Source organism: Dendrobates tinctorius, unplaced genomic scaffold (genome assembly GCF_039654945.1).
Source record: "Dendrobates tinctorius isolate UK_male_01 unplaced genomic scaffold, ASM3965494v1 ptg000142l, whole genome shotgun sequence".
Taxonomy (NCBI): Eukaryota; Metazoa; Chordata; class Amphibia; order Anura; family Dendrobatidae; genus Dendrobates; species Dendrobates tinctorius.
In genome coordinates, this window is record NW_027361809.1 from 232,561 (window position 1) to 244,668 (window position 12,108).

The following is a 12,108-nucleotide window of genomic DNA, read 5'->3' on the forward strand; positions in this document are numbered from 1 at the left end:
ATATATACACTGCACAGTACCGCTCCTCCTGTATATATACACTGCACAGTACCACTCCTCCTGTATATACACTGCACAGTACCACTCCTCCTGTATATATACACTGCACAGTACCACTCCTCCTGTATATATATACTGCACAGTACCACTCCTCCTGTATATACACTGCACAGTACTGCTCCTCCTGTATATATACACTGCACAGTACAGCTCCTCCTGTATATATACACTGCACAGTACCACTCCTCCTGTATATACACTGCACAGTACCACTCCTCCTGTATATATACACTGCACAGTACCACTCCTCCTGTATATATATACTGCACAGTACCACTCCTCCTGTATATACACTGCACAGTACCGCTCCTCCTGTATATACACTGCACAGTACCACTCCTCCTGTATATATACACTACACAGTACCACTCCTCCTGTATATATATACTGCACAGTACCACTCCTCCTGTATATACACTGCACAGTACCACTCCTCCTGTATATACACTGCACAGTACCGCTCCTCCTGTATATATACACTGCACAGTACCACTCCTCCTGTATATATATACTGCACAGTACCACTCCTCCTGTATATACACTGCACAGTACCGCTCCTCCTGTATATACACTGCACAGTACCACTCCTCCTGTATATATACACTACACAGTACCACTCCTCCTGTATATATACACTGCACAGTACCACTCCCCCTGTACATATACACTGCACAGTACCACTCCTCCTGTATATATATACTGCACAGTACCACTCCTCCTGTATATATATACTGCACAGTACCCCTCCTCCTGTATATATATACACTGCACAGTACCACTCCTCCTGTATATACACTGCACAGTACCACTCCTCCTGTATATACACTGCACAGTACCACTCCTCCTGTATATACACTGCACAGTACCACTCCTCCTGTATATATATACACTGCACAGTACCACTCCTCCTGGAGATATACACTGCACAGTACCACTGCTCCTGTATATATACACTGCACAGTACCACTCCTCCTGTATATATACACTGCACAGTACCACTCCTCCTGTATATACACCGCACAGTACCGCTCCTCCTGTATATACACTGCACAGTACCACTCCTCCTGTATATACACTGCACAGTACCACTCCTCCTGTATATATATACACTGCACAGTACCACTCCTCCTGTATATACACTGCACAGTACCCCTCCTCCTGTATATATATACACTGCACAGTACCACTCCTCCTGTATATACACTGCACAGTACCACTCCTCCTGTATATATATACACTGCACTGTACCACTCCTCCTGTATATACACTGCACAGTACCACTCCTCCTGTATATATATACACTGCACAGTACCACTCCTCCTGTATATATATACACTGCACAGTACCACTCCTCCTGTATATACACTGCACAGTACCCCTCCTCCTGTATATATATACACTGCACAGTACCACTCCTCCTGTATATACACTGCACAGTACCACTCCTCCTGTATATATATACACTGCACAGTACCGCTCCTCCTGTATATATATACACTGCACTGTACCACTCCTCCTGTATATACACTGCACAGTACCCCTCCTCCTGTATATATATACACTGCACAGTACCACTCCTCCTGTATATATACACTGCACAGTACCGCTCCTCCTGTATATATACACTGCACAGTACCCCTCCTCCTGTATATATATACACTGCACAGTACCACTCCTCCTGTATATATACACTGCACAGTACCACTCCTCCTGTATATATATATACACTGCACAGTACCACTCCTCCTGTATATATATACACTGCACAGTACCGCTCCTCCTGTATATATATACACTGCACAGTACCGCTCCTCCTGTATATACACTGCACAGTACCACTCCTCCTGTATATACACACTGCACAGCACCACTCCTCCTGTATATATACACTGCACAGCACCACTCCTCCTGTATATACACACTGCACAGCACCACTCCTCCTGTATATACACACTGCACAGCACCACTCCTCCTGTATATACACTGCACAGTACCACTCCTCCTGTATATATACACTGCACAGCACCACTCCTCCTGTATATATACACTGCACAGCACCACTCCTCCTGTATATACACTGCACAGTACCGCTCCTCCTGTATATATACACTGCACAGTACCACTCCTCCTGTATATATACACTGCACAGTACCGCTCCTCCTGTATATATACACTGCACAGTACCGCTCCTCCTGTATATATACACTGCACAGTACCACTCCTCCTGTATATATACACTGCACAGCACCACTCCTCCTGTATATATACACTGCACAGCACCACTCCTCCTGTATATATACACTGCACAGTACCCCTCCTCCTGTATATATACACTGCACAGTACCACTCCTCCTGTATATATACACTACACAGCACCACTCCTCCTGTATATATACACTACACAGCACCACTCCTCCTGTATATATACACTGCACAGCACCACTCCTCCTGTATATATACACTACACAGCACCACTCCTCCTGTATATATACACTACACAGCACCACTCCTCCTGTATATATACACTACACAGCACCACTCCTCCTGTATATATGCACTGCACAGTACCACTCCTCCTGTATATATACACTGCACAGTACCGCTCCTCCTGTATATATACACTGCACAGCACCACTCCTCCTGTATATATACTGCACAGTACCACTCCTCCTGTATATATACACTGCACAGCACCACTCCTCCTGTATATACACTGCACAGTACCCCTCCTCCTGTATATATACACTGCACAGTACCGCTCCTCCTGTATATATACACTACACAGCACCACTCCTCCTGTATATATACACTGCACAGTACCACTCCTCCTGTATATATACACTGCACAGTACCCCTCCTCCTGTATATATACACTGCACAGTACCCCTCCTCCTGTATATATACACTGCACAGTACCCCTCCTCCTGTATATATACACTACACAGCACCACTCCTCCTGTATATACACTGCACAGTACCACTCCTCCTGTATATATACACTGCACAGTACCACTCCTCCTGTATATACACTGCACAGTACCACTCCTCCTGTATATATACACTGCACAGTACCACTCCTCCTGTATATACACTGCACAGTACCGCTCCTCCTGTATATATACACTGCACAGTACCCCTCCTCCTGTATATACACTGCACAGTACCACTCCTCCTGTATATATACACTGCACAGTACCCCTCCTCCTGTATATATACACTGCACAGCACCACTCCTCCTGTATATATACACTGCACAGTACCACTCCTCCTGTATATAGACACTGCACAGTACCACTCCTCCTGTATATAGACACTGCACAGTACCACTCCTCCTGTATATAGACACTGCACAGTACCACTCCTCCTGTATATATACACTGCACAGCACCACTCCTCCTGTATATATACACTGCACAGCACCACTCCTCCTGTATATATACACTGCACAGCACCACTCCTCCTGTATATATACACTACAGAGTACCACTCCTCCTGTATATATACACTGCACAGTACCACTCCTCCTGTATATATACACTGCACAGTACCACTCCTCCTGTATATACACTGCACAGTACCCCTCCTCCTGTATATATACACTGCACAGCACCACTCCTCCTCTATATATACACTGCACAGTACCACTCCTCCTGTATATATACACTGCACAGCACCACTCCTCCTGTATATATACACTACATAGTACCACTCCTCCTGTATATATACACTGCACAGTACCACTCCTCCTGTATATATACACTGCACAGCACCACTCCTCCTCTATATATACACTGCACAGTACCACTCCTCCTCTATATATACACTGCACAGTACCACTCCTCCTGTATATATACACTGCACAGCACCACTCCTCCTCTATATATACACTGCACAGTACCGCTCCTCCTGTATATATACACTGCACAGTACCGCTCCTCCTGTATATATACACTGCACAGTACCGCTCCTCCTCTATATATACACTGCACAGTACCGCTCCTCCTGTATATATACACTGCACAGTACCACTCCTCCTGTATATATACACTGCACAGCACCACTCCTCCTCTATATATACACTGCACAGTACCACTCCTCCTGTATATATACACTGCACAGCACCACTCCTCCTGTATATATACACTGCACAGCACCACTCCTCCTGTATATATACACTGCACAGCACCACTCCTCCTGTATATATACACTGCACAGCACAACTCCTGTCCTGTATATATATATATATACCCTGCACAGTGCCACTCCTCCAGTATATATACACTGCACAGTACCACTCCTCCTGTATATATACACTGCACAGTACCACTCCTCCTGTATATATACACTGCACAGTACCACTCCTCCTGTATATATACACTGCACAGTACCACTCCTCCTGTATATAGACACTGCACAGTACCACTCTTCCTGTATATAGACACTGCACAGTACCACTCCTCCTGTATATATACACTGCACAGTACCGCTCCTCCTGTATATATACACTGCACAGTACCGCTCCTCCTGTATATATACACACTGCACAGTACCACTCCTCCTGTGATGAGTTCTGGCAGCCGGTCACTTTCACGCCTCATCTGTAATTCATCTCCTTTGTGAGCTGGCCGCTTCTCTGGAGGAGGAAGAATATTCCCTAGAATCTACAAACACCCGGAATGTTCTGCCCAATTATCTTCCAATTATAGGCTGCACTGCGCGCTGCTCCACCTGCAGAGGCCCAATCTATAGGGCTAGAACCAGGTGTTATCCCTGGGTGATAACCGACATGGCAGCCAAGACAGGTACACGGCGGCATCACCCAGGTCTCCCAACTCTTGGAAGTCTGGTACAATGGGCAGACACCACAGCCGCGGCACTCATCTCTCCGAGACTCCTGAATGGCAATCTGATCGTCCAGAATATCTGATAATCCAGCTGCTTTAAGCGTCGATGCCGAATTGCAGGAATGTTACTGTGCATCTGTTTTGGAGACTTTAACATTTGTGGGCGCCTGATTTCTTGGGTTTGTGTTTTACAGCAGCCGCACAATATTCTGCAAAGACGTTTGCTGGAGACCAATTTATCCAAAGTGAGGAACAATCGTCCGACATGGACCCCGAAGAGTGAAGTCTCAGTCCAGAGCAACAAACTGCATCATGCAAAGGCAGAAACCCCCAGGAAGAGCGACGAGGACGAGGCTGTGTTTGTCTGGTGTCAGGTAGATTACTCCGCTCAGCTCTTAATATAATCCCCCTCCTATAGTACATCACTCCTTTTTGCCCTTCCATATACAGTTTCATCTTGCAGTATATAACTCCTCCCAGACCCTCTATATGGAGCCCTCTCCAGCAGGACATCACTCCTCTCAGCCCCTCTATATGGAGCCCTCTCCAGCAGGACATCACTCCTCTCAGCCCCTCTATATGGAGCCCTCTCCAGCAGGACATCACTCCTCTCAGCCCCTCTATATGGAGCCCTCTCCAGCAGGACATCACTCCTCTCAACCCCTCTATATGGAGCCCTCTCCAGCAAGACATCACTCCTCTCAGCCCCTCTATATGGAGCCCTCTCCAGCAAGACATCACTCCTCTCAGCCCCTCTATATGGAGCCCTCTCCAGCAGGACATCACTCCTCTCAACCCCTCTATATGGAGACCTCTCCAGCAAGACATCACTCCTCTCAGCCCCTCTATATGGAGCCCTCTCCAGCAGGACATCACTCCTCTCAGCCCCTCTATATGGAGCCCTCTCCAGCAGGACATCACTCCTCTCAGCCCCTCTATATGGAGCCCTCTCCAGCAGGACATCACTCCTCTCAGCCCCTCTATATGGAGCCCTCTCTAGCAGGACATCACTCCTCTCAGCCCCTCTATATGGAGCCCTCTCCAGCAGGACATCACTCCTCTCAGCCCCTCTATATGGAGCCCTCTACAACAGGACAACACTCCTCTCAGCCCCTCTATATGGAGCCCTCTCCAGCAGGACAACACTCCTCTCAGCCCCTCTATATGGAGCCCTCTCCAGCAGGACAACACTCCTCTCAGCCCCTCTATATGGAGCCCTCTCCAGCAGGACAACACTCCTCTCAGCCCCTCTATATGGAGCCCTCTCCTGCAGGACAACACTCCTCTCAGCCCCTCTATATGAAACCCTTTCCTGCAGGACAACACTTCTCTCAGCCCCTCTATATGGAGCCTTTTCCTGCAGGACAACACTCTTCTCAGCCCCTCTATACGAAACCCTTTCCTGCAGGACAACACTCCTCTCAGCCCCTCCATATGAAACCCTCTCCTGTAGGACAACACTCCTCTCAGCCCCTCTATATGGAGCACTCTCCTGCAGGAAAACACTCCTCTCAGCCCCTCTATATGGAGTCCTTTCCTGCAGGACAACACTCCTCTCAGCCCCTCTATATGAAACCCTTTCCTGCAGGACAACACTTCTCTCAGCCCCACTATATGGAGCCCTCTCCAGCAGGACAACACTCCTCTCTGCTCCTCTATATGTTGCCCTCTCCAGCAGGACAGCACTCCTCTCAGCCCCTCTATATGGAGCCCTCTCCTGCAGGACAACACTCCTCTCAGCCCCTCTATATGGAGCCCTTTCCTGCAGGACATCACTCCTCTAAGCCCCTCTATATGGAGCCCTCTCCTGCAGGACAACACTCCTCTCAGCCCCTCTATATGAAACCTTTTCCTGCAGGACAACACTTCTCTCAGCCCCTCTATATGGCGCCCTCTCCTGCAGGACAACACTCCTCTCAGCCCCTCTATATGGAGCCCTCTCCTGAGGACATCACTCCTCTCAGACCCTCTATATGGCGCCCTCTCCTGCAGGATAACACTCCTCTCAGCCCCTCTATATGGAGCCCTCTCCTGAGGACAACACTCCTCTCAGCCCCTCTATATGGAGCCCTCTCCAGCAGGACAGCACTCCTCTCAGCCCCTCTATATGGAGCCCTCTCCTGCAGGACATCACTCCTCTCAGTCCATCGTACTGCTTCTGCTGTGCAGGCGTATTACAGATTCTGATACAACCACAGATTTGACAAGAACATTGCTGCTAAAACATCAAGTGGCCCTAAACAATTGCTAGCTTAGTAACTGCTTATGGCCCCCGGGGCCCTAGCGGTGCTGCACCTCAATATCACATCTGTTACAAAGTGTGATGCGGCCCCAAATGATATATCGGTTCACGATGATAGAACACCAGCAGCCGGGGAGTACTAAGTTTCTAGGGGACTGGTCCCGAGTGGGGGGGACCAGGCACCCCTGCTTAGCCACACACCATCCTGGCACATGCCGCTGCCCCGAGACCTTCCACCTCCTGCCCTCGATAATATGGTTCTCGTTATGTTGCAGTGCGCAGGGAAGGAGATGAAAGTGAAGATTGACACATCGTGTCAGCACAGCATCATGTCCTCCGCCTGCCTGGACCACCTGGGGTAAGTGCCCCCTCTAGGAATTAAAGGGCGACCCCACTGACTACCGGTCTGACCGCGGCCGGCAGGATCCTCCGAGTCTCCGTGAAGACGATTTATCACTTTATCGTCTTGTTACCGCCTATCATTTCTAATTGTAGCATCTGTCCCATCATGCACCGCGGAAGAGATTTCCGATTCTCTATTCTCGGGGGGCTCGTTATTCTGCGTCACCTGAGGACGAACAACACGACACTCTCCCGCGGATAACACCCCAGATTATCAATCCAGAGGAAACGCGGAGTGCTCCAGACATTGCTTATAGTGACTGCAGCTCTGGAGGTGACTGGAGGATAGAGCACGCCCAGGAAGAGGAGGAGCATCTGTGCTGAGCATCTGCAGGCTAGGGCCTTGCTAAGCTCCTGGGAAGGGAGGTTTTTTCCTGCAAGGACTTTCCATCTGCCCCCTTCCCAGGAAAGAGGACTTTCCCTGGGACTGAGCGCCGGGGCTGTGCCCCTGGCTCCCACCCTCCGGCAAGCCAGCTGGGGGTGGGGGGCCTCAGCACCATCCAGAGGCCAGGGTGCAGCCAGCCAGTCCCAGGGAGATGGGGAAGAGACGGAGCCAAGAGAGAGGGGGTCGCAGGACCCAGGAGCCCCGGGACACCGGGCCCCCCGAAGCTGGTACCGTGGCGGCTCCTCCTCCCGGAGGAGTGGCGGCCCAGAGCAGAGGTGCAGTGGCAGAGCCCCCCAACATCTGGGGCTCCAGAGCTGAGGGAGAGCCATCCACCATCTACGCCTCCCGCATCCATGCGCACCTCTGCGAATATGAGGAGGCCGCCAAACAGCTGGGAAAACTCCGGGAGGAGTTAAGGGGAGCACGAGCGGTGGCTAAGAACCGGCTCCCCGCCTCGAGACGAGCTGAGGTCTCCGCCACGGTGGAGAGGCTGAAGGGGGCTATCAGGGCCTTGGAGGAGATACGGGCGGCTATCCTGAGTGGGAGCGGCCCCTTTGCAGAGAAACTGAAAAATGATGACCGGTTTAGAGCCATGACCGGAGGGTCTCCTGGGGGGTCGGGAGGCCCCTGCCAGGTGGAGCACGAAGAGGAGGATGGCGGAACATCTACGCCTGCCCCACCTGAAGGCCTGGTGAGCAACAACACCCAGGTAACATGCAGCGGGGTGGCCCCTGAGCAAGTGGCTCTCCCACCGGACTCCAGTTACTCGGAGGAAAGTGGGGGCGAGGGGGAGGCTGGTGGGAGTGGGGACAGTAGTAGTGAGGGGGGCTGCCTCGTCCTACAACAGGTGAGGCAGATCGAGTCCCCAGAGCGGTTTGGCACACTGCTCTTTGGGGATGAGGTCTGCCCTGAGGACGAGGCAACCGGAAAGAGGAAAAAGAAAAAAAACAAGCGCAAGCCAAAGAACACCGTGGCTGACAAACTTATGTTTGTCCCTCTTTCCGGGGCCCCTCTGTCCCGCTGTATGGAACCCGCTGCCCACCCCGGCTCGGGCCCTGTGGTGGGTCCGCAGCGGGGGCGCGGGGAGAGTGATGTGTGCCTGGACCTTACCGTCACATCTGGTGGTGGCGGTGAGGGTTCAGGCAGCGACATGGAGGTCGGTGCTGGTGCCAGTGGTGTAACAGCCGCTGGCGGTATTGGCAGTAGTGGTGTCCGGGCTCAGTCCCCGGTGGCAGGGGGGGCTGGCCTGGCGCTCAGCACGGGTACAGCCAGGACCGCACCTCCGGCGGTGAGTGCTGGGGTCTCTGGATCCCCCACGCACGGGTCCGTTAAGTCTGGTCCACTTATGGGGGTCCAGAGACCTAGAAAGGGCGTGGAGGCTGCTGTGAAGCAGCAGCTAAAAAAATGCAAGGGGCTGGTAGCTCCTCTGACGGCGCCCGTGGCAAGAGCGGGGTCCCCGGCGCGTAGACCCAAAAAGGGGTCCGTGCTGGGGGCACCGCCGCCGCTGGGCGACGAGGGGGAGTGGCCAGCCCTGCCAACATCAAGTGGTGGGTTCAGGGGCGCAGTGACGGTCCGTGAGGGGGGCGTGGCCTCCCCGAGTGTTGCCCAGCCTGCAAAGGCTGCGGCATGCGGGGGGGGCGTGTCCTCCTCGGCCGCTGTCCCGCCCGCTGTGCCCGCGTCACCTGGGGAGGGCGTGGCCTCGCAAGGGGTCACTGCTCTGCCCGGGGTGGCTGCGGCCGGCGGGGGGGGCGTGGCCTTGGCGGGCCCACTGCCTCCTGTCCCGCCTACCCCCTCAAGCAGCATAGTGCCCCCAAAAGTCGGTAGGGAGTTGTCGGGGTCCCCAGCCCGCTTACCTCCATCTGGTGGTGCGGGGGCTCTGGCGCTCCTTGGGAAGCCGGCGGGGGCGAACAGCAGAGGGCAGGGTGCGGTGGCAGTGGCCGTCCCTGTCCTCAGTGCAAAGACACCGCAAAAAGAAAAAAAAGTGGAGCCAGAGAACCCAGGAGCTGCTGCTGCTCCCAGGCTCGGGCAGGGCGTACTGAGTGCGCTCTGCTCGGAGGTATTTAAAGGGGCAGCGGCACTCTTGGACAAGAGTTGGAGCAGTGCCAGCAGCTCCAAGGAGCAGAGCACTGGCCAGTCAGGGCCCCCAGCAGGCAGGCAGGGGTACTGCAACACCAAGTCTGCTAATGTAAATAGTGGTCTATCTGGAAGTGAGAGTGGGAGTGAGATAGGAGATATTTTTGAAGAGCTGTTTGAGGACATAAATGGTGATGTGAGCGATATGGATGAGGGAGTGAGTGCGAGTGTGAATGTGGCAGTAAATGCTGGAGTGAGTGCCGGAGCGAGTGGAAATAATAAAAGAGTGAACGGGAGAATGAATGAGGGTGCTGGCACAAGTGGTGGTAGTGGTGGGAGGGCTGGCCCGTCTGCCCCCCCATCCGCGAGGCCCCAACGTAATTATGCGGGGGTCGCGGCTGGGGGTCGGGGTGGTTCCGGGGGGGTCTCCTCGCCTCCGGGCTCCGGGGACGGCGGTTTGCACCGCCGTTTCCTGGAGGCCCTCCAAAGGGGAGAAAGATCGATCATGGTAGAGGGGAGGACAGTGGACCTGTCTTTCTGGATAGAGAGACATGGCCTAGCAGCCTTCCAAAATCAAAGGGAGGGAGGGACTGTTTGGTCTCTCCCCACAGCCGGGCAGGGGCCGCCAAGAAGGAATGTGGTCCGTCTTAGGTGGGGGGGCAGTGAAGCTTGTCCACCTAGGAGCAAGGTGGTGGAGCTCCTCCTTAAGATGGGCTTCGGGGCGAATGACATCTTTGCCCTGATACACCCTTCGGCGTCCCGCTTCTTCGACGTCAGCTTCGTGCGGCCAGAGGGGCTTGAGCTCTTCTGGTCAAACTACGAGCTGGTGCGAGAAGAGCCCGGATGGCGAGACTTCGTGGCTCAAGCGGTGTCTCGCCAAAATTCCGTCAAGCGAGTGACCGTGGTTACATGTAACGAGTCACTCGCAGGCGTGGACATCATGACGTGGCTTTCCCGTTACGGGGAGGTCACCGAGGTCCCAAAAAAGAACAGGGACGAGTTTGGCATCTGGTCGGGGGGCTGGACCTTCATGGTCAAATTGAAGGTTTCCGGCGGCACGGTCACCCACATCCCTTCCTCGGCGTTCCTGGGAAGGGACAGGATCCTGGTCTTCTACCAGGGGCAACCGAAGGTCTGCCACAAGTGCGGCGACCCCACTCACTTCAGCGCCAACTGCAAGGTGCAGAAGTGCGCGTTGTGTGGTGGGGTAGGTCACCTGGCTGCCTTGTGCAAAGACATTCGGTGCCACCTGTGTGGTGACCTGGGTCACCCTCTCAGCCGCTGCCCTCGCTCTTTCTCTAATGCCGCCACAGGCCCGGTGGGGGGAGACCGCGGGGGGGCAACCCCCGGTGGCGCTGCTTCTGCTGTGGCAGGTGGTGGCGAAGGGGGAAGGGCTGAGGGGCCAGTGAGGAAGGGCAATGCTGCAAGGGGCCCCGCGTACCAGCGGAGGCAGGAAAAACGCCAGGGAGGTAAGGGACAGGTGGAGCCTCGGGCAACCGGGGTGATGCCTGCTCCTCCCTCCAGGCCCGTGGCCAAAGCCTCTGAGGCCCTGGGGGAGAGTGCGGTGAGTGAGGAGATCAGGAGGATGGAGAGAGAGGAGAAAGCGGCTGACTCGGACAATTCCTCTCAGTATGAAAGTGTTGATGAGGATGTCCAAGAGCAGCCTACAGCACCAGGTGGCAAAACCAGGCGTGCCAAGCGCAAAGCGGTGGGGAGGAAGGCTGACAAGCCTTCAAAGTCCCCCCCACCCCCGACCACAAGGGTGCATACGGAAGGGCCCGCTGACCCCCCTCTGATCAGACTCTCCAACCGGTTCAGCGCCCTCGGGGGTTCAGATGATGAACCGCAAGACGAGGGTACTGGGCCGGGGGCAACACCGGAGGGTCCTTCAGGGGATGGCGGAGTCCGTCCCTCAGGGGGCATTGCTCCTCCTGAGGGGGGGACAGACCTGGAACCCGGGGGCGAGGACACCGGGGGGGGTGGGATGGACACGTCGGGAGCTTCCCTGAAAAGGAAGGTGTCTGACCCCTCCCCAGGAGGAGGTAATAGCGGGGTAGGGAAGAAATTGGCCATCCAACTCGATCACCCATGATGGCTGAACT

General features: G+C 53.8%; 1 protein-coding gene across 1 annotated transcript in view; it reads left to right on the forward strand.

The window, feature by feature from the left end:
• NRIP3 (nuclear receptor interacting protein 3) overlaps positions 1-12,108 on the forward strand; it is a 54,580-nt gene that overhangs the window by 5,519 nt on the left and 36,953 nt on the right. The window contains exons 2-3 of the mRNA XM_073545185.1: positions 5,099-5,278; positions 7,422-7,504. Of these exons, the coding sequence (XP_073401286.1) occupies positions 5,099-5,278; positions 7,422-7,504 (263 nt within the window). The remainder of the gene's footprint in view (positions 1-5,098; positions 5,279-7,421; positions 7,505-12,108) is intronic.